Below are 19803 nucleotides of genomic sequence, written 5' to 3'. Positions count from 1 at the left end.
CAGGGTGCCCCCCGCCCCTGGGTTCAGCGAGCCGTCGCCGCAGCCCGGCAGCCCAGGACGCCCCACCCCCACCCCCCGGGGCAGCGAAATGTCCCGGCGCCTAGGGCGCCAGAAACCTTAGCGCCGGTCCTGGCAGGAGGTCAGACTAGAAGATCATAATGGTCCCTTCTGACCTTAAAGTCTATGAGTCTATGAATTAAAAAAACAAAATCTGAGCTAGTTTCCTCCCCAACAAACCCTCCTCCCATCACCAAAGATGAGTGACTCCCCTTCCCCTAGAGAGGAGGGTTTCAGAGCAGTCTGGGGCACATTGGCTTTACAGGCCCATTGTCATAGACAGAGGCTGTCTTTCTGTTCCATGCATGTACAGCTCCTAGCACAGCGGGGCTGTGAGCCAGGACTGGGCTCTTAGGTGCTGCCTTAATACAAATAATAGCAGCAAGTGTCATGGTGACTCAGAAAGGCCGTGCCCCTGCAAACACACATTGTGAGCAATTCCTCTGGAGTTAATGGAACTATATGCACCTGGAAGATTTGGCCTAGGCATCAGTGTTAGTAGGATTCAGGGTTGTGTGTGGGGTTTTGACACATCTGCTCACACCTGCTTGCTCAGAATCCACCATTTTCAGCCCATTAAAACAAAATCTGCATCAACCTACCTACAGCCCCGGGAGCAATGCACCGAGTTGCCCATGGGATTCCTCACATGCCTCCAGTTGCTCATGTGTGTAAGAGTTTGCGAGGTTGGCTCCCAGCCCGGGGTAGTGTAGTTACACAGTGCAGGCTCTGTAATTTCTGTGTGCAGGATTCCAGTGACTAGGCCAGCCATAGATATCCGATCATTTTTATTTTTCTAGTACCAGATCAGTTGTATAAATATCTTTTGCTGGACAGTCAGTTTTATGTGTGTTTGCTTTTCAGGTTTGAAAACACCATGCCCCTGGTTGGCTTCAAAGCAAGCAGAGCAATGAGACACAGGCCTTTTCCTTCTCGTGTGGCCCCAAACCCTTCCTGCTAGGGGCATGCTCTGGCCACTGGGAGAGACAGATTCCTTCCCGCCGCCTCACATGCCCCAGGCCAAAATCACTGCTGGCAGAGGTGGGTGCTGCTCCATTGAAGCCACTAGGCCACCAGTGTTGAATATGGTTGTCTGCTATTCATGTTCTTCAGAGCATGGGAGCTGGGCTGACAAGGGACAGTGCAGCCGCAACAGGGAGCAGGAGACAAATGGCCAGCCAGTATCAGGTGCCCCCTTCCATGGCTGCTCCAGATGCAGCCCAGGTGAAGGGAGTTGGGCAGGGTCTCTGTGGAGAGCCAGAGCTATGGGGCACTACTAGGGTGTCCAGATCAGAGGGATGAAATATCAGGACGTGGGGGGGCAAAAAAAAAAAAAGCGGCAGGGGGGAAAAAAACAGCAGTTTCACAGGGGCCGCGCCACGGGATTGCACACAGCACCCTGGCAGCACGCGCTGCCCTCCCCACGGAGCCTCCCGTCCCCCGCGCACATGTGGCACATCCAACTGCCGCTGGGGAGCCCCGCACCTCTCCTGCTTGGCTGTGCTCCAGCGGCTCCTTGCAGCGAAGGGGAAGTTTATGGGTTCGGGGGACCCCGACCAGCTCCTCGCCCCTGTCCGCCGGCCGCCCCGCCTGGGACAAGCCTTGCCCCCACAGCCCCTCTCTGCCGCGTGTCTCCAGCGGCTCACACCCCCGGGCCGCGCTGCCCTCTGACCCACCGCGATGCCCTGCGGGCTACAGGGCTGGAGCAGCCTCCGCGCTGCACTGCAGCACTCTCGGCCCTATCCGGCCATGGCCCATGTGCCCAGGCTGCTGCACCCGGGCATCTCCTCCCCAGGCCCAGCTCAGGATCGAATGGGGCAGTAAGGGGGCGAGGCTGGGGGCGGGGATTTGGGGAGGGCTCTAATGAGGGAAGGAAGGGGAGGGGGACGAGAGCTCCTCTGGGCTCCACCTGTGCGCCGGAGCAGAGGGCAAAATTGTTTGTTTGTCCAGTGTCCCGACCGAACACTGGTCAGGACATGGGACAAACAAGCAAATATTGGGACAGTCCTGATAAAATCGGGATGTCTGGTCACCCTAGGCACTACCCAGGCTAAGGAGCTGGGTGATTTGCCACCTAACTTTTGTCCTCCTGAACAGGGAAAAATAAAAGCTACTGTGTATGGAGACTTCGGTTCCCAAAATTCTGCCACTCCTCCCCACTTGCAGCCCAGCTTTCCCTGCAAGACAGAGTCTACCTCTCAGCCTTCACCCTAGCTGGCTCATTTTCCTCCCACCCCTGAGTCTTTGAGCTTCCTTCCAAGTCAGGCAGCCCTGCTTCTCCAGCCTGGCAGTTGGCCGGCAGCAACCAGCTCTGCATGGGACAGTCCCTGCTACTCTCCTTTCTGCTCTGCCAAGCCCTGCCCGCCCAGCCCTGGGGCCCACCTCCCCGAGGGAGTGATCGGACATTGACATGGAAGCATGACGATGGATGGAAAGCTGGGGAGGAAAGAGTTTGCAGCGGGGGCTGCTTGACGTGGGCACAGATGGGGCAGTAGGGGCCTAGTGACCATCTCACTCATCTCCCTTTTCCTGCCGACTCCCTTCCTCCCATGCCAATCCAATGGGATGCCCCAATCTCCACAGTCGGATGGGGTAGGAGCACTAACCCAAGAGGGAAACAGGCTGGTCAGAGAAGGAAGCTGAGGCAAGGGAAGGAATCTGAATTCAGTCTCAGCTTTGTCTGCAAACCCACCTCACTGGCCCAAGCCATGGGGCTCTTCAAGGGGTTGCCCTGAGGCAGAGCAACATCTTCCCCGGACAGGCAGCAGCCCAGGGGATAGTGCCAGGACTCAGAGTGGCACTGTCTGGGTTCAGCTCATGGCCTGAGTAGGACACGTTTGCCAAGCGGGCTGGGCGAGAGGGTGATCAATGGCCCCAGAGCCACGGGGGATGGGTTTGGGACAGGTGTGTGTCGAATACGGACAGAGGGGGGTTATAATGGACCGTTTGGGGGCTAGGAGACAGGGTGTAGCTGCCTTGTATTTATGCACAGACATGGCATGGCTCAGGGAGCGGCAATGCAGGCTTCTCCACTCATGTGCCTCTGTCCACTGTGAGGAGGGGCAGGAGGAAGACAGTGTTCTTCAGGCCTTCACCATCTCCAGTGAGGCTGCCAACACAGGCACCAAGTCACGTCAGCTGCAGTGGTGGTATTTTGGGATGTGGTTATGGATACCTGTCCGCTGGGAACTGGATCAGGGTCAAACTCATTTCAAACAGGGCAGCTGGAGAGGCAAATTACCTGTGAGAATCCAGCAGCGACAGCAGAGTTATTGGGCCAAATCCACTCCTGGTGTAAAGTGGATGTGGGCCAGGGGACCTCCCTGGAGATTTAGTGCATAAATACTTCCACGAGCCTCTTGCTGAGCATCACCGAGGGCTGTGGTACCAGACACCCACTAGTAGCAGGAGAGCAACAAATCTTTACCCTGGAAAAGGTACTGAGACAGTGCCCACTAGGGTCACTTCAACCACGTGGCTGGGAGGTGAAGCTGTGCAGGCTGGAAGGGAGCTGTGGAGGATGGGGATGAGGGGCAGGCACAGAGCAAAGCTTGGCAGACTGGGCTGAGCGGCAGGCAGGCTCACAGCTAAGGACCACTGGGCATGGTCGGCCATTGCTTCCAACCTCCCTGTGGCCTGTCAAAGCAGGGTAACAGCACCGGTGCTGCCACCCAGCAAGGCACAGCTTCACCCTTCAGCACAGACTAGTTTGAGTGATAGGGAAGAACAAAGCCCTGGCCAGTTAAAGCACCAGCCCCATGCTGCCCAGTGCAGGGGCTGCTGGAAAGGGTAGCTGGTTTGTGGGGTATAAGGTTCCTTTTTTTTTCCCCTTCAAACTCTTACATTTCCAAACCACGTTGGCTGAAACGAAGAAACACGTTCATCTCCGTAGGGAACTCAAATCACAGGAGACCAGAACACACGCAAAAGGGATGGGACGGGACCCCTGGGGAGGCACATGGCCAGGCCGGGGGGATGGAAAGTTCGCCTACTGCTGCCCACAGTGGGTCTGTTTTGTGGATAGCTAGCACTTCCTCCTTTCACCTTTCACCAGGCAAACTCTCACAGCATAAGAAAATGGAGCTTTATTCCAGAGGGGAACTTTTAAAAACAAGTAGAACTCAACCATGGGAACTGACCGTCTGCAGAGCAGAGGAAAAATCCGCTCCCCTCTCATTGCCCCACTCGCACTGTACTCTGAATGTTCTGAGGCCTGGTGCCAGAACGGCCCCGCATGCTAGAAGGGGCCCACACTGGAATCTCTTCTTAGAACCATCCCAGAACATGGGTGGTTTGGGGAAAGTGGAACTTTTCCCAATTAAGAGTTTGCAATACCAGAGTAACCACCTCCTCAGCCCTCTACAGCTCATCGGGGAAGGGCCTGTCCCACCGGCATCTCCTCCAATAAGCTAAGAGTGTCTTAGCAAGGACACAGAGGTGCCAACTTTGTGATTTCTCTGGGGGTGCTGGACCCCCATTCTGCCCCTTCCCCCAAACCTCTCCCCCACCCTGCTGCTTCCCATGCCATTCTACCTCCACTCCGTCTCTTCCTGCCCCTACTCCTCCCCAGTGCCTCCTGCAGGCCACTGAATAGCTGATCGAGGTGGGAAGGAAGCGCTGGGAGGGAGGGGGAGGGGGAGGAGACAGAGCTGATCAGTGAGGCTGCCAGTGGGTGCTGAGCACCCACTATTTTTTTTTTTGTGGGTGCTCCAGGGCTGGAGCACCGTGGAGTCGGTGCCTATGCAAGGACACCTCTCTGATAGCAACTGCTCTTCAGAACAAAAAGCAGGAGGTGATAGTCCAAGGTTCTGGGAGGCAGAGAAAATGAGGGTTGGGACACCAAGCTGTGCTATCTCCCCTCCTGCCACCATCCCATCGGAGCCTCCCAAGCAGCAGCCCTTTCACTGGTGCCACCACAGGATCCTAACTTCTCCCTGTTACGGCATGTGGCCTGGAGACGGGCAATGACGTTCCACACACAACAAGACTGATGCCAGGTGGCTTCTGAATCCCACTAGCTTCAGCTCTTCCAGCAGAGGATCCTTGTGACAGGTAAGGAAGCAGGTCTCCTGCCACCTAACTCTAATTTACATATGGCTGAACTACTTAGGCAATTTTCATTCCAGCCACGTTTCTTTGCTTTTCAGGGTCCCCGCCGCATCTGCCTTTGTTTAACTCATTGCAACCCCATCGCCTCGGGCCCTGTCGAACCAACTGCATTGTGACCCCTCCGGTCCTCACTACAGCTTTAGTAGTCTGCCCACTGAATAAAGCCAGGCAGCTGGCTGCAAGGTGGGATACGCCCCGCTGGCTATGGCTTGGCTTCTGCATCCCAACCGCTGGCTCAGTTCTGTTGGCAAAGGGTGACAGCTCTGCCTTCGCAGAGCCAGAAGACCGGGTAGAGGGGCTCAGTGAAGACACAGTGGAAGGAGTGGAGGAGCCTCATCTTGTCCCCGATGCCATAAAATGACAGGATGCCTGTGCCATAGTCCAGGCTGACTCCGAGGCATTTGTACAAGGGGGCCCTGATCTTATGCGACTGGCCCTCGTGCCATGCCAAGTAGCAGTCCTCCCGGATCTGCAGCCCCCAGGACAGTCCATCCAGGCCGATGCTGAAGGAGCGACCCGCTCGCTTCTTCCTCTGGATTTTCTTGTATGTTACACCGAGGATGACGGAGTGGCTGGAGATCCTGACTTCCCAGTAGTGGTGGCCTTGGCTATAGCTTTGGCTGCAGAGAACCTGCCATAGCTCAAATCTGCCGGCATGATCCTGACAAAGGCCATCAGGAGAATGGCTGTGCTTGGCCTTTTGGTTCTGATTGGACAGCTGCAGGTACCTATTGGCTGTGTCCGGGTCGAAGGTCAAATTTCGATGATCTGTGGGCAACATGGACATCCACAGTGTAAACCATAGGGGCAAGAACAATTGAATTTTCCTTTAATCGTCCTCCTCCCCCAACCCCCACCCCCTGCCTATGTCAGGAATCCAGCCCAGGCATCACTCAGCTATGTAAAATTCTCTGAAGGTGGAAAACGCAAGGGAAGTTTGGGTGACAGGGTGATTTTGAGGGTAAGGCACAGGACTGGGTGTCAGGAGCTCTAGGCTGTGTTCCTGGCTTTTGCATGGGCACGTTGTGTGACTTTGGGCAGGTCATGTCCCCGCCCCATGCCTCAGTTTCCCCAGCAGTAAAATGAGAATAGAGAGACTCATGGAGGTATCAGGAGGTTAAATTAATGAATTCTTGCAAAGTGCTTTGAGATCCTCTGAAAGGAGGAAGAGGAGGATGTCAGCGGCTTTCTGCCAGCACCGTCATTGTTCTGGTCCTAAGAACTATTTCCCATTCTCCCCTATCCACAGCATTTCCCAGTAGATGCATTGACCTCTGTTGGGGTGCTACTGCTCTCCAGTCTCTGGAGTCCTGCCTGGAGATAACCTTGCTCAGTTAGCGCCTATGGACCTTCATTTATGAATAATAAATAACACGATTACAATTAATAATGTTTCAAACATTCTGTGGCACTGCTTATGAATACATCTCTTCACAGACATTAACCAATCCCCGTAACAGCCCTGCACTGTAAGTATTAGTAACTGATCTTCCAGGCACTGTGGTGATGGGTATATTAGAAATGTATGTAGTAAATACTAACACCCCTGTTTTACAGATGGGGAAGCCGGGGTGGAGAGGGTTAAAAGGATATTCTAGGAATTGGCATCAGAGCTGAGACTAGAAGCCAGAAGTTCCTGGCTCTCAGCTGCTTGCTCAGACCACTAGGCTATGCCCCTTTCTCAAAGGGCTGGATTTTTTTGAAAGCAGGAACTAACCAAGCCAAACTGGAGACCATCTGATAGATCCAGCAGGGTGATTGCTCAGAGAGGTGGACATGGGAAAAGATGTAAAGCAACAACATCCAGGGAGACACAAAGTTCTTAAAACAAGGGAGCAGAGTCCAGGAGACTGCCCGGATCAATTCAGATTTGGGGCTCGGTGGGTGCTACCTCTTTCCCCTATGTCTGGAGCAGCTCTCTGTGGACTGGCTGCCCCGTCACTTCAATTCTATGCTGTGCCACGAGACGTGCAGTTCAGATGTGACCAGCCAAGATGAATCCCTGCTCTGTGCAGGAGCCTGGCAGCTGCTTGCAGTGATTAAGCTTCTCAGCATTCCCCATGGAAAGTTCTGTGCCTAAATATGGCTGGGCGGGAGCAGGCACCTGACGCTTACTGAGGAGAGAGAGAGTGTGTGTGTGTGTAAGTAAAAGAGAGGGACTCGCACCCACAGGCGGTATTCTGAAATTACTCTGGTTCTACAACTTACCCTGGCCCCCATTCTGCCATCCTGGGGGACAAGAAATTTCTGATGATTGCAGTGGGAGAATTGGGTCCTTTGTAACTAAAAGGTCCACTAAAGGCTTGTCTCCACGTACACCGGTGCAACTGTGCCACTGTACTGTTTTAGTGTAGACGCTCCTACGCTGCTCCTGTCTGCGTAGTTAATCCACCTCCCGGAGAGGCAATAGTTATGTTGACAGGAGAAGCTTTCCCGCGACAGAGCACTGGCTACACACGGGCATTAAGATTGATATAACTATGTCGCTGTGGGGCATGGACTTTTCACACCCCTAGTGATGTAGTTATATTGACGTAGGTGTGTAGTGTAGACCCGGCCTAAGTAATGGTAGCTGAGGTATTTGTGCCTTTTAAGCTACTAACAATGTTAACTTCTATCTGAAGATCTCAAAGCCCTTTGCATACATGGATGACTGAAGTCCCACGCTCCCTTGTGAGGCAACAGAGTATTCTGATCCTGTATTGTTAGGGCAGCTGAGATACACCCGTGCCCAAAGTCACCCAGGAAGCCAGTGTCAGAAGCAGGGGTAAACTCCAGGTCACTTTAGTCACACTCAGGGCATGGCTACACTTGCAGATGAAGAGCGCTTTGAGTTAAACCAGCCTTCGGAGAGTGCAGTAGGGAAAGCGCTGTAATCTGTCCACTGACAGCTTCAAGCGCACAGCCGTGCCCACGTTTGCAGCACTTGCAGTGGCACTGGGAGTGGTGCATTATAGGCAGATATCCCAGCATGCAAGTGACTGCAATGTGCTTTTAAAATGAGAGGGGTGGGGTGGAGTATGACAGGGAGTCTGTTGTGTGCATAGGCGCCAACTTTCCCCGGTGCCAGTGGGTGCTAGTGCCCCCCAGTCCCAACTCCACCCTTTCCCCATCCCTGCCCTGCCCCCATTCCAAGCCCTTCTCCAAAGTCCCTGCCCCAACTCTGCCCCTTCCCTGCCCCATTGGACCCCTTCCCCAAATCCCTGCCCCAGCCCCGTCTCTTCCCCAAGCGCGCCATGTTTCCCCTCCTCTCCCCTCCCTCCTAGCCCTGCGAAACAGCTGTTTTGTGATGCAAGCGCTGGGAACTAGGGGGGAAAAAATGGGCAGGTAGCATGCTCAGGGGAGGAGGCGGAGGTGGGGCAGAGGCAGAGGTGAGCTGGGCAGGAGGGGGGCAGGGAGCTGCTGTTGAGTGATGAGTACCCACCAATTTTTCCCCATGGGTGCTCCAGCCCCGGAGCACCCACGGAGTTGGTGCCTATGGTTGTGTGCATGTGGGGGGAGAGAGAGTGGGTTTTGGGGGGGCTGAGAGCATGTCAGCATGCTGTCTTGTAAGTTCAGACAGCAGCAGACCTCCCTCTCCCCTCCGCCTCTCTCTCTCACACACAACATTCCACAGTAAGGGCTTGCATGTCGGCTGTCGGAAACGGAGCTTTGAAAGGGCATTTCCGCATTCCTCCAGGAGTTCAAAACAATGACAAAAGTGGCCACTTTACTTAAGGGGATTATAGGACTTTTCCTGAGGCCAATCAGAGTGCAGTAATGCAACACTTTGTTCACGCTGACGCCCGGGTGTTGAGCCAAGGCACACCAAATGTTATTCCGCTCACCAAGGTGGAGAGAGTCCTGTAGCCGCAGAGTCAGGCCTGGTCTACACTATGCGTTTAAATCGATTTAAAGAGCGTTAAATCGATTTAACGCTGTAACCGTCCACACTACAACACCCTTTATATCGATATAAAGGGCTCTTTAAATCGATTTCTGTACTCCTCCCCGACGAGAGGAGTAAGCACTCTTCGATATTAAATATCGGATTACGGTTAAAGTGTGGAAGGGAAATCGATTTAATTGGCTCGCGGCGGTATCCCACAGTGCTCCACTGACTGCTCTGGACGCAAATCTGAAACTCGGATGGCCAGCGGGCAGGTACAGAAAGCCCCGAGAACTTTTGAATTACATTTCCTGTTGTCCACGTGGAGCTCTGATCAGCACAGGTGGCGATGCAGTCCCAAATCTCAAAAAAGAGCCCAGCATGGACGTACGGGAGATACTGGATCTGATTGCGTATGGGGATACAAATCTGTTTATCAGAGCGCTCCTGTTACAGACAAACGAATGCCAAAAGTTTGAAAAAAAATCTCCAGGATACTAACAGTCGCGCGTGACAAGCGTTACGGGAACCAGAGATCATAATGGAGCTCATGATGGAGGGGTACTGAAGAATCCAGCTATCCCACATCCACAGCAGTCTCTGAAAAGTATTGCATTCTTGGTGAGCGCGCCAAGTCTGGTGTTCAAACACATGTCTGGCGTGGTTCAGGGGAATAGCTCCTCAGTTTCTTCCCATTCCCGCCCCATCCACGTAGAAGAAAAGGGAAAGAAATCATTCTTGACTTCTTTTAATGTCACCCTATCTGTACTGAAATGCTGCTGTGAACGCGAAACTGCAGTCAGTGAAGAGCAGATATCCGCATCCTCTCCCTCCCCGGTGGTAGACGGTACAATATGAACTGATATCCATCGTCGCATCACCCATGAGGCTCCTGGCTTGGCCTTCGTGAGGCTGGGCCGGGGGCGCAGGGAAAATGGGAAATGACTCGCCTAGTTTATTCGCAGTAGATGGTACATAACAGCTTGGTAACCTCTTCCTCTAGCAACTGGGGTGCTGAGCTTCAATCAGCCCCCTCCCTTCCGTGTGTAAAAGAAAAGATCTGTACTGCCTGGACTATCATAGCAGCCGCATGCTGTGCTCCTCTCCCCACACCGTTATGTCCTGCCTGACTATCATCGTCGCCGGGATGCTCCTCCCCTCATCTTTATGTCACTATCAGTGTTCTTATTCCTTGCATTCTTTATTACTTCATGACACAAATGGCAGACGAATCGCCATGGTAGCCCAGGAAGTTGGGGGGAGAAGGAGCAGGTGGGGATTGTTGCAGGGGCACCTCCGTGTGATGGAACATATGACACGGTAGCAGCTGTGCTCTCTCGATACAACTGGTCCTCTAATACACCTTTGCCCCTATATTCTAGCAGGACTGACTCTATTCTTTTGAAACCATAAGGGAGTCAACCCAATTTTGCTTGTTGTGGTGCGCCCGTGGCTGATTTCAGCCAGGGGCACTGCCATGATAAGCAGCGGACAAGTACAGAGGGGAGAGAAATAACCGTTCATTTCATTGCCATTTTACTCCGGCTAGTAGAGCGGTACGAACAACTGGTAACCATCTCTGCTATCATGCAAAAAGCAGTGAATGCTGCTGTGTAGCGCTGGATGTATCGGCTCTCATGTCCGCGGCATCCAGTACACATACGGTGCCGAAAAAAAAACAGTTGAACGGCTCACATGGTTGCCGTGCTATGCGTCTGCCAGGCGCATCCCAGGAAAAAGGCGCGGAAAGATTGTCACTGATGTTTTCCCGAGAGCAGGAATGACCTGCACGACATTTCCCAAACCACCCCGCGACAAATAATGATTCAACCAGAAATTCCAAAGGGCGGGGAGACTGCAGGAACTATGGGATAGCTACGAAGAGCTACCCAATGCAACGCTTCAGAAATCGACGTTAGCCTCGACATGGACGCACAACGCCGAATTACTGTGCCTAGTGTGGCCGCATGAAATCGAATTTATAATATCAGTTTTATAAAACCGATTTTAGCTAATTTGATATTATCCCGTAGTGTAGACGTGGCCTCAGAGTGCTCTACGTGCCTTGCCAGCATGGACGGGTAGTGAGCTAGAGCACCTGGGGCTCCTTTATTGCGCTGTAACTCGCAAGTGTAGCCAAGCCCCAAACCATCCTGCCTAGGGAGTGCAGATTCTCTTCTAAAATGGTAACTCAGATCCCCCCGAGGCATGGCCTTGGCTTGCTAAATTGCTATGTTGTTACCAGTCCAAGAAGGAACCACCAGTCCCCTTCATAGGTTATAGACACACTTTCCTACTCTTCCCACCCATCCGCATGGCTGGCTCCCAGCATGTGTTATTCTGAGTTATTCAGACCCAGAACTGCCTCACCCTTCAGAAGCTCCACTCTTAATTCACACTCGGGAAGGGCTGGTCCTGCCTTCATCACAGCAAGCGCCTTTGGCTTGGTTGACTCTGCAGAGCAAAAGAGAAAGGGAAAGCTCTAGAAACAAGGAAGGAACTGTTCCCTCAGACAGGGATGTGAATGGTGAGACGTCCCCACTCCCACTCCCACGCCCCCTTGCACGTTGGCCCAGCATATCTACATCAGTTTCACTGCAGAGAGGTGATCCCAGGCAGGGGTGGGACAGTGACTTGGTGTCCAGCTGGGCAGTGGGAGGGAAGGTCCCCAAGGGAAGAACTTACCTTTGGTTTCAGCATCAGCCGCCTTTGAATTCAGGGAGTTGGGCAAATCCTCCAGCAAAAGTCTAGAGACCTCGTTGAGGATCTTAGCAGTGGAATCCACCGCGCTGGCCACATTGAATTCAACAGCTGGCAAAACTCCCAGGCTGCCTGGAGAAGGGTGCAGCAGGAATTCCTGCGTGGGACAGGAAGAGGAGAGGAAATGCAGTACATACCGGCATTCAGATCGGAGGCTCGGTGGCACAACAGCTCAGAAACCCCCTTCCCTATGGAAAGGGGAAGGCACAGTCATCATGTCCCCTGTCATCTGCATCTACTTCCCCAATTCATCTGCTCTGGGGACCCTCAGTAACCCGGCTACTTCACGGTGCTGAACGGCATGGCCTGGGCTATGCCTGTAGCTCAGCTGTGTTCAGCTGCACCCACTGCTCCTATCACTGTCAGAATGGGTGAGGTTCCTCTGTACAGGGGCCTTTATGGAGTAGCATCAGGGTAGAACACTCTAATTAGGGCTGCCAGGTGACCGGTTTTCAACTGGAAAGTCTGGTTGGAAAGGGAACCTGGCAGTGTCCAGTCAGCAGTGCTGACCGGACACTAAAAGTCCTGTTACCTGCAGTAACCAGCTCTGCCTCCACAGGGCAGGATGCACAGCAGTTGCAGCTGGAGCCAGGCAGAGTTGCTCATGGACAGAAGTGGCTGGCTGCTCTCGGCTAGCTCCAGCTCTCTGGCAGAGAGGTTGGTGCGTATGGGTGTGTGTAATCTTGTCTGCCTCGATTTCCCCACCGCGGCCCCTTGCTCTGGGGACTGACTTCCCCTCTCCGTCCCAGTTGGGCATGTCAGCTCTTCCCAGCCCAGCTCTGCAAGCAGCAGGTGAGTCCCAGAACAGGGGGAGGAGTGAGCAGGGGCGAGGCCTGGGGAAGAGGTGGGGCAGGGTGTCCAGTTTTCAGCAGTTAGAAAGTTGGCAACCCTAAAATGAATCCATCAAAATGAGTCCCTGTTGTTTTGCCCCCAAGCAGCGCGCCGAATTGCCGCCATGGATAGCGGGGGCAGCCCGTGTGCTCTTAGGGTGGCACTTGTGTTTCCGCAGCGGTGGCAATTAGGCAGCAGCTTCTATGTTTAGCTAAAGATAGAAGCTGCCTCCGAATTGCCGCCACCATGGAAACGTGCCTGCCGCCCCAAGGGCACACGGACTGCCCCCCTTCCTCCCGCCCGCAGTGGCAATTCGGTGCACTGCTTGGGGCGGCGAAAACTGTAGAGCCGGCCCTGCCCATCTCCAGTCCATACTTTACAATATTAAAATTGCCAGCCAGCCACTTTATAGATTCAGACTCAGTTTCCACTGTGTGCGTGCAGGGACGAGAGAGATGGATGTGTGTGTGTGAGGTCGTTCCTAACATGGTTCTGGCTGGACATAGTGTAGAGAATACAAGGACAGCCTTACTGGGTCAAGTGAATGGTCCATCTAGCCCACTATCCTGTCTTCTGACAGTTGCCAGTGCCAGATGTTCAGAGGGAATGAACAGAACAGGCAATCAATGAGTGATCCAGCTTCTGGAAGTCAGACGCCAGGGACATCCAGAGCATGGGGTTGCATCTCTGCCTGTCTTGGCTAATAGCCATTGATGGACCTATCCACCATACACCGGAGGCTCTCTTCCTGAGCAGATGTTATGCACCCTCTTAGCGTTGAGACTGGTTCAGCTGCCTGTGTGGACAGGGCATTATACAGAGAGTGAAACTGCCTTTGGAGTACAGGTGGCCAGGCCAATTAACACAGGGTAGTCGCAGCTCCCCCACTCATGGCTGGGCGGGCACCAATACCTCTAGGAATTTCATATCGTCCACACAGGTGAGCAACTCCTGGGCCTTTTGCTGGTGCTGGATGAGCATGGCCAGATGATCCTGAAGCTGGCTCCAGTTCTCCTCCACTTGCCCTAGGGCAGTGGCCTGCTCTTGCTCGATCTTGTCCACGGCCCCCCTCTGGCACTCCTCCAGCTCTTTCATCAGGTGGGCAAACTTCTGCAAAATCCCCAATTTCAGCCTCTCTGAAGAATCCTGGGTAGAGAAAAAAATCAACGGAAATGACAAGGCAAAGAATTGATGGGACTGCAGTTGGGTAGCTTCCTCCCCAAGCCCTGTCCAGAGGGAGCAGCACTCATCGCCAGCCCCCTGCATCCCAGCTGTGGGGAGGGGTGACTGCCTTTGCCTCACTACCTTTATGGTGCCAGTTTGTTCCTCCAGTTTGTGGATCTCCTCTTCGGTCTTTACTGTTTCCTCCCGGGTTTTCGCCAGAGACTCTTCTAAAAGGACCTGCGAAAGAGGCCAGATCCCAAAGTGTAATGTAAGACAAATATTCAGTGTCACAATATTGGGCAAACCGCCCCTCTGATCTCTCCACGTGCCCGTCACCTCGGATCACGTGATTCTCCCACTCTCAGACCAGGCCCTTCACCCCCAGACTCTTCCCGCTTCCTGCCACTCTCTGCTGCAGCTCTTCCGTCCCCTGTGGCCGGGGCCCCATGCTGGTGCTAGTGGGGGGCCAGGGGATGGCTCATGTCGCCTGCCTGGTGCTCCAGTGCTTGGGGCTGTGCAGCCTGCACAGTGCTCGGGCTGGGGGCAGGGTTGTCAACTTTCTAACTGCACAAAACCAAACACCCTTACCCTGCCACCTGCCCACCCCTTCTCCGAGGCTCTGCCCCATCTCACCCCTTTCCTGAGGCCGCACCCCCACTCACTTCATCCCCCCTCCCTCTGTCACTCACTATCCCCGACCCTCACTCACTTGCTCATTTTCACCAGGCTGGGACAGGGGGTTGGGATGCAGGAGTTGGTGAGGGCTCCAGGATGGGGCCAGAAACAAGGGGTTCAGGGTACAGAAGGGGCCAGGGTATGGGAAAGGGCTTTGGCTGGGGGTGCGTGATCTGGGGTGGGGCCGGGGATGAAGGATTGGGAGTGTGGGAGGGGGTTCTGAGCTGGGGATGAGGGGTTAGGGTGCAATAGGGGGTGTGGGCTCTGGGAGGGAGTTTGGGTGCAGGAGGGAGCTCAGGACTGGGACAGGGGTGTGTGGCATTGGAGGGGATGTGGGTTCCAGGAGGAGGCCAGAAATGAGGGATTCAGGGTGTGGGAGTAGGCTCCAGACCGGGGTAGGTATTTGGGGTGTGACAGGGGATACTAGTTCTGGGCTCAGGACGTGGGCTCCAGGGTGAGGCCAGAAATGAGGGGTTCAGGGTGTGGGAGGGGGTGCAGGGAGCAGGCTTCGGACAGTCCTTACCTCGGGCGGCTCCCTGGAAGCAGCGACATGTCCCTCGGCTCCGATGCAGAGGCATGGCCGGGTGGCTTTGCGCACTGCCTTCACCTGCAGGCACCGCCCCCGCAGCTTCCATTGGCCACAGTTCCCAGACAAAGGGAGCTGCATGGCTGGCACTTGGGGTGGGGGCAGCACCTCTGCCTAGGAGCTGAGAGACATGTCACCACTTCCGGGGAGCCACGTGGAGCCAGGTAGGGAGTCTGCCTTAGCCCTGCTGTGCCACCAGGCAGACTTTTAACAGCCTGGTCAGCGGCGCTGACCTGAGCCACCAGGGTCCCTTTTTGACTGGGTGTTCTGGTCAAAAACCGGACACCTGGCAACTCTAGCTGGGGGTGGGGGGCGTGCTGCCTGCCTGGCACTCCGGGCCAGGGGAGGGCAGGGGGCTAGCCTCCTCAAGCCTGCAGTTCACCTGCCACCCATGGACAGGATCCATGAAGCTAACAGCTTACCATGGTGTCTTCCAAGCATGTGCCCGGGGCTGCTCACAGGCTCTGTTGTGTGTCTTTCCTGTGTGCCCTGTCCACAGCCCCCCATTAAGTTACACTGATACAGTCAAACAGGACTTTCTAATATCCCACCACAGCAGTACAGTAACCTTACCTCACTGACCAGCTAACTTTCAATAACCACCCATTACTATCCATCAGTATGCACAGAGTATTACGCGTCCCTGCCACCCTGGGCACCCTCAGCACCTAGTCAACATTTATCCTCTCTACAAATATCCATATACCCTCCACAGATCCCTCAACAAACCCCACTCCCCAGCAAAAGCTCCCACAGCCTTTCACATCCTCCTTTATTCCACCCTCCTAAGCAATGTGGATATTTAGCTCTTTTATGGCACTTTGGGTTCACAAGTCTCAAAGCACCTCACAAAGGAAGGTAAGTATCAGCATCCTACTTTTACAGCAGGGGAAACTGAGGCACAGAAGGGGACAGCATTCTCCTGGGTCACATGGGAACAGAATGCAGGTCTCTGGAGAGGGCTACCTGACCTGGAAGCCCTTTTATTTCCCTTCTGCAAATCCTTCTAGCTCCACCGTACACACACGCTCAGAGGAAACCGCTCAGCTTGGATGTTAGGTGACAGCTACAGCACTGGGCTGCTAAAAGGCAGCACCAGGCGATAGGAATTTGGACGCAGTCCTTCCACCTCTGCAAGGCTGGGTCTCTCCCCTGACATTCCGGGCAGCAGGTGCAGCCAACCAGCAGAGGACTCTGATCCCTAAATACAATTCATTCCTTTGGCCATGACTTCACTTCTCGTCATAGTCAAACCTTCTCAGCTACCTCATCAGAGGAAGGACATTTATCGCCTTTTGCCTCTCTTGGTGCCGTGGGGGAGCAGGTGCTGCATATGTTCTAAGGTCTGTTGGGTCTCCCTGTGCAGCTCAGGACTGGCTGCGCGCACGCGCACGCACACAGGAAGGCTGGGAGGAACTCCAGGAACTCGTCACCAGACAGCAGTATGACACTATTAACTATTTAGTGTCCAAATATGCTGCAACATCTGCCAGTTCTGCTGAGCCTTGGTCTAGTTAAACACGTGAATACCTTGTACTCGTATTTCTCCTTTCGTCCAAGGGTCACCAGAGAGGGGCATGGATGCACTGCCTCTTTCACAGACAGGGAACCTGAGGCATGCAGAGGGTAAACAACTTAGCCAGGCCACACAGCAAGCCAGGGGCAGGAATAGCACCCCAGGTGCCAAACTTCTGCTTCAACGAGGAGAGCACACTCACCCACCCATCCACCCACCTGCAGGACTGATACAGAGCCAGGCAGGAGAGCTGATCTCTCTCTCCATGGCCCTGCAGATTGGGAGCAGATCACAGGGGAGAGATAGCCCAGACCTACCTCCTTTCTCTTGCGCTCCTCCTCGAACAGGACCCTGTGGTGGTCCCGGCACTCCTTCACTGTGCACACGCAGCAGATGCACATCTTGTCCTCTTGGCAGTATAGCTCCAGGGGCCTCCCATGCCTGGAGCACCTCCTTCCGTTGGCAGGGGTTTTCCTCTCGGCGCTGAAGGCCTGCACTTCCCCAGACCTGACCAGCTCCACCACGCTGCAAAGGGCGACATTCTTCCTGAGTTCCAGCCGCTTCTCGAAGCGTTTCCTGCAGTCGGGACAGGTGTAGTCCTTCTCACCTGGCGGCGTCTCCTGCTCTTCCTTGTCCCAGTGGTTGTTGATACACTTCATGCAGAAGTTGTGCCCACAGGGCATGGTCACTGCTGTCCCAAACATCTCCAGGCAGATGGAGCAGACCAGCTTCTCCTCCAGCTTCAGGGGGCCTTGAGAGGCCATCCTGCCTGGGATGGGAGCAGCTGAGCCAGAGAAGGAAATCACAGACAGCAGTGTGCGAGGAGACTAGGCTAGAGCTACGTATCACAGAGAGGCAGGACAGGCACAGAGATGGCACAGAGCCAACCAAGCTCTTAAAGGGACATACAGGCCAGCTGCATCATGGTTTATCAATGCATGTTCTCGGCTCTCTCAAGGGGGTGTTGTGGTTTTCATCTCCCCCAACTCCACAGCCCCTCAGTCTGCCAGCTGCCTGGGTGACTTAAAAGGCTGCCTTCACTCAGCATCATGCTGCTGCCTACTTTTTTGGAATCACTTGTTTTCTGTTTAGCCCTTGATGGAATTCTCAGCTTTCAACCTGAATGTCTATTTTCTCCAGGGACAGAGATGTCCTTTACAAACCAAGCAGAGTCCTGCATCCCCTCACCACCCAATTTTCTGTTACAGGGACCACAATCTGGGATGGAATATCCCAGCCAGAGCCCTTGGCAAACCAGAGAGAACCTACCCAAGCCACTCTCCATGGGTTTTTGATGCAATACTCCTGCCACCTGCTGGTGTGAGGAAGCTGAGCCTGGCAAAACCAAGTTTCCTGCGCAAAGCAGCTCTAGTCATACATAACCCTTGCCCTGGTCAGGTGTCTTGACCCCTGGGGAGGGACTGCTAGCAAAGCTGAAATGTAACATGTTTCAATGCAGCTTCATAACAGAATGTTGCATTTTCCTCCTGTGTTCCATCAGTATGGGAAGGCGGAGCTCCTGCAAACGGTTGCGTCATGCATTTAGGAGGTCATTGCAAAGCCTAACCTCAGGGGCAACACCCTCCAATAATGACAAAGCCCGGCCGTGCAGATCACTTACCCAGAGGCCACTGCCACTGTCACGACTGAGCGTGGGCCCCAAATTCACTAACAAGTGGAATTATTGATTCTAGGTAACCAAACAGCCTGTATTCTCCAAGAGAACCTACCAGGGGAAGGCAATACGGTAACACATTAAACACCCAATGAAGGAGTTAGATTCACAGCTAGGGTGACCCGATGTCCCGATTTTATAGGGACAATCCCGATTTTTGGGTCTTTTTCTCATATAGGCTTCTATTACCCCCCTACCTCGTCCTGATTTTTCACACTTGATGTCTGGTCACCCTAGTCACAGCTGAGAACGAAATCTCCAATATTTGGGTCCCAGGGCTGCAGTCTGAGGCTGGTGTGCTGGGAATTCAAAGCTCATCTGTGGAATCAAATCACCACCTAAGGTTTCTTTACGGTTTTGTCCATTTCTTGCCCTTTTGTGACCCCATCATGGGAGATCAAGCAGGGTCCCACCCACCTCTAATGGGACCCAATGACCTTTCTGCTGTTACCACTTAAGTTGTCTCCAGGGAGTGCGTGAGTTAGAGGGGGCTGCTGTTATAAAATCCTCGTACACCTCTAGCCCGATATAACATGACCCGATATAACACGAATTTGAATATAATGTGGTAAAACAGTGCTCCGGGGGGCGGGGCTGCACGCTTCGGCAGATCAAAGCAAGTTCGATATAATGCGGTTTCACCTATAACGCGGTAAGATTTTTTGGCTCCCAAGGACAGTGTTATATCTGGGTAGAGGTGTATTTGCACACAGTGCTCTAGAAATAATAAAAAGCCAGTTACCTCTGCATGGTACTCAGAGGCTAGCTGCTTTGTCCTTTACCCTCCATGTCACCATTAACTCGCCCCCATCCCCTTTTCATCTGGCTCAGGAGTTTACACTGCATCCCCATCAGAACCCCACCCACACCCCCGCCCAACAGTTGGCCTGAATCACACCCCCCCCCCCCCCGCACCCCCCCAGGTGTTTCTCCTTCCACAGTCAGCGGGCTGAGCTGAAAAACCCAGGTCTCCTTACACCAACCTCAGGACATCAAAAACTATGAGAATTTTTTGTCCCATTTTTTGACTTGAACTCCCCCTGCCGTGTGTGTGTGTGTGTGTGTGTGTAGTTAGTACCGCCCACCTCCCAAGGACAGGCGATTTTGGCCCTTGTGCAGGAGTTCCTCCTGCCCATCTAACCCACCTCCTGCTTGGCAATTGATTCGGTCCCTATCAGTTCACACCCCTGTGTCTCCAGCCTCATCTCTGCTCTGCTCCTCCTGAGGTTCTTCACTCCTCCCTCCCGGGCCTGGGGTGCTTGCAGGTGGGATGGGGCATATCCAGGGGCTCGTCACCTGCCTTTGCCCAATGGCGGCAGATAGCAGGGAGGTACCACAGGAGCTGTCCCCATTGCTCAAAGGAGGGGAAGGGGAGACCTGACCTGCCAGTCTCTTTCTGCTCCCTCCTCCCAGAATGTTGGGGTTGCTGGAAGAGGGGGAAAGAGCTCGGCCTGCAGCAGTTCTGACTGGCTGCTCAGCTCCAGGTTGGGCAATGGGGACAGGCAGCCAATCCGAAGTCTCAAATGCACAACTGGGCTTGAGAAACTGACATCTAGGGTGAC

General features: G+C 54.1%; 1 protein-coding gene across 1 annotated transcript; it reads right to left on the bottom strand.

The window, feature by feature from the left end:
* Positions 1–4127: 4127 nt before the first annotated feature.
* TRIM65 (tripartite motif containing 65) lies at positions 4128–19068 on the bottom strand. Its single transcript, XM_032792889.2, has 6 exons — positions 16884–19068; positions 13931–14026; positions 13538–13771; positions 11720–11891; positions 11405–11488; positions 4128–5934 (listed from the first exon to the last, which is right to left on the bottom strand). Exons 1-6 carry the CDS (start codon positions 17328–17330, stop codon positions 5402–5404), a joined length of 1566 nt encoding a protein of 521 aa, XP_032648780.1. The 5' UTR covers positions 17331–19068; the 3' UTR covers positions 4128–5401.
* Positions 19069–19803: the final 735 nt, after the last annotated feature.

This window comes from Chelonoidis abingdonii, chromosome 13 (assembly GCF_003597395.2).
Source record: "Chelonoidis abingdonii isolate Lonesome George chromosome 13, CheloAbing_2.0, whole genome shotgun sequence".
Classification (NCBI taxonomy): Eukaryota; Metazoa; Chordata; order Testudines; family Testudinidae; genus Chelonoidis; species Chelonoidis abingdonii.
This window is presented reverse-complemented; position numbering and strand designations above follow the sequence as displayed.

Bases quoted from the DNA above. Each gene is read 5' to 3' on its own strand.
- TRIM65 (XM_032792889.2), bottom strand. From the start codon at position 17,330: ATGGCCTCTCAAGGCCCCCTGAAGCTGGAGGAGAAGCTGGTCTGCTCC. The intron at 14,027-16,883 runs GTAGGTCTGGGC...CCTCTTTCGCAG, and splicing joins AGGAGCGCAAGAGAAAGGAG to GTCCTTTTAGAAGAGTCTCT. The intron at 5,935-11,404 runs GTGAGGCAGTTC...TGTTGCCCACAG, and splicing joins AAGAGTGGAGCTTCTGAAGG to ATCATCGAAATTTGACCTTC.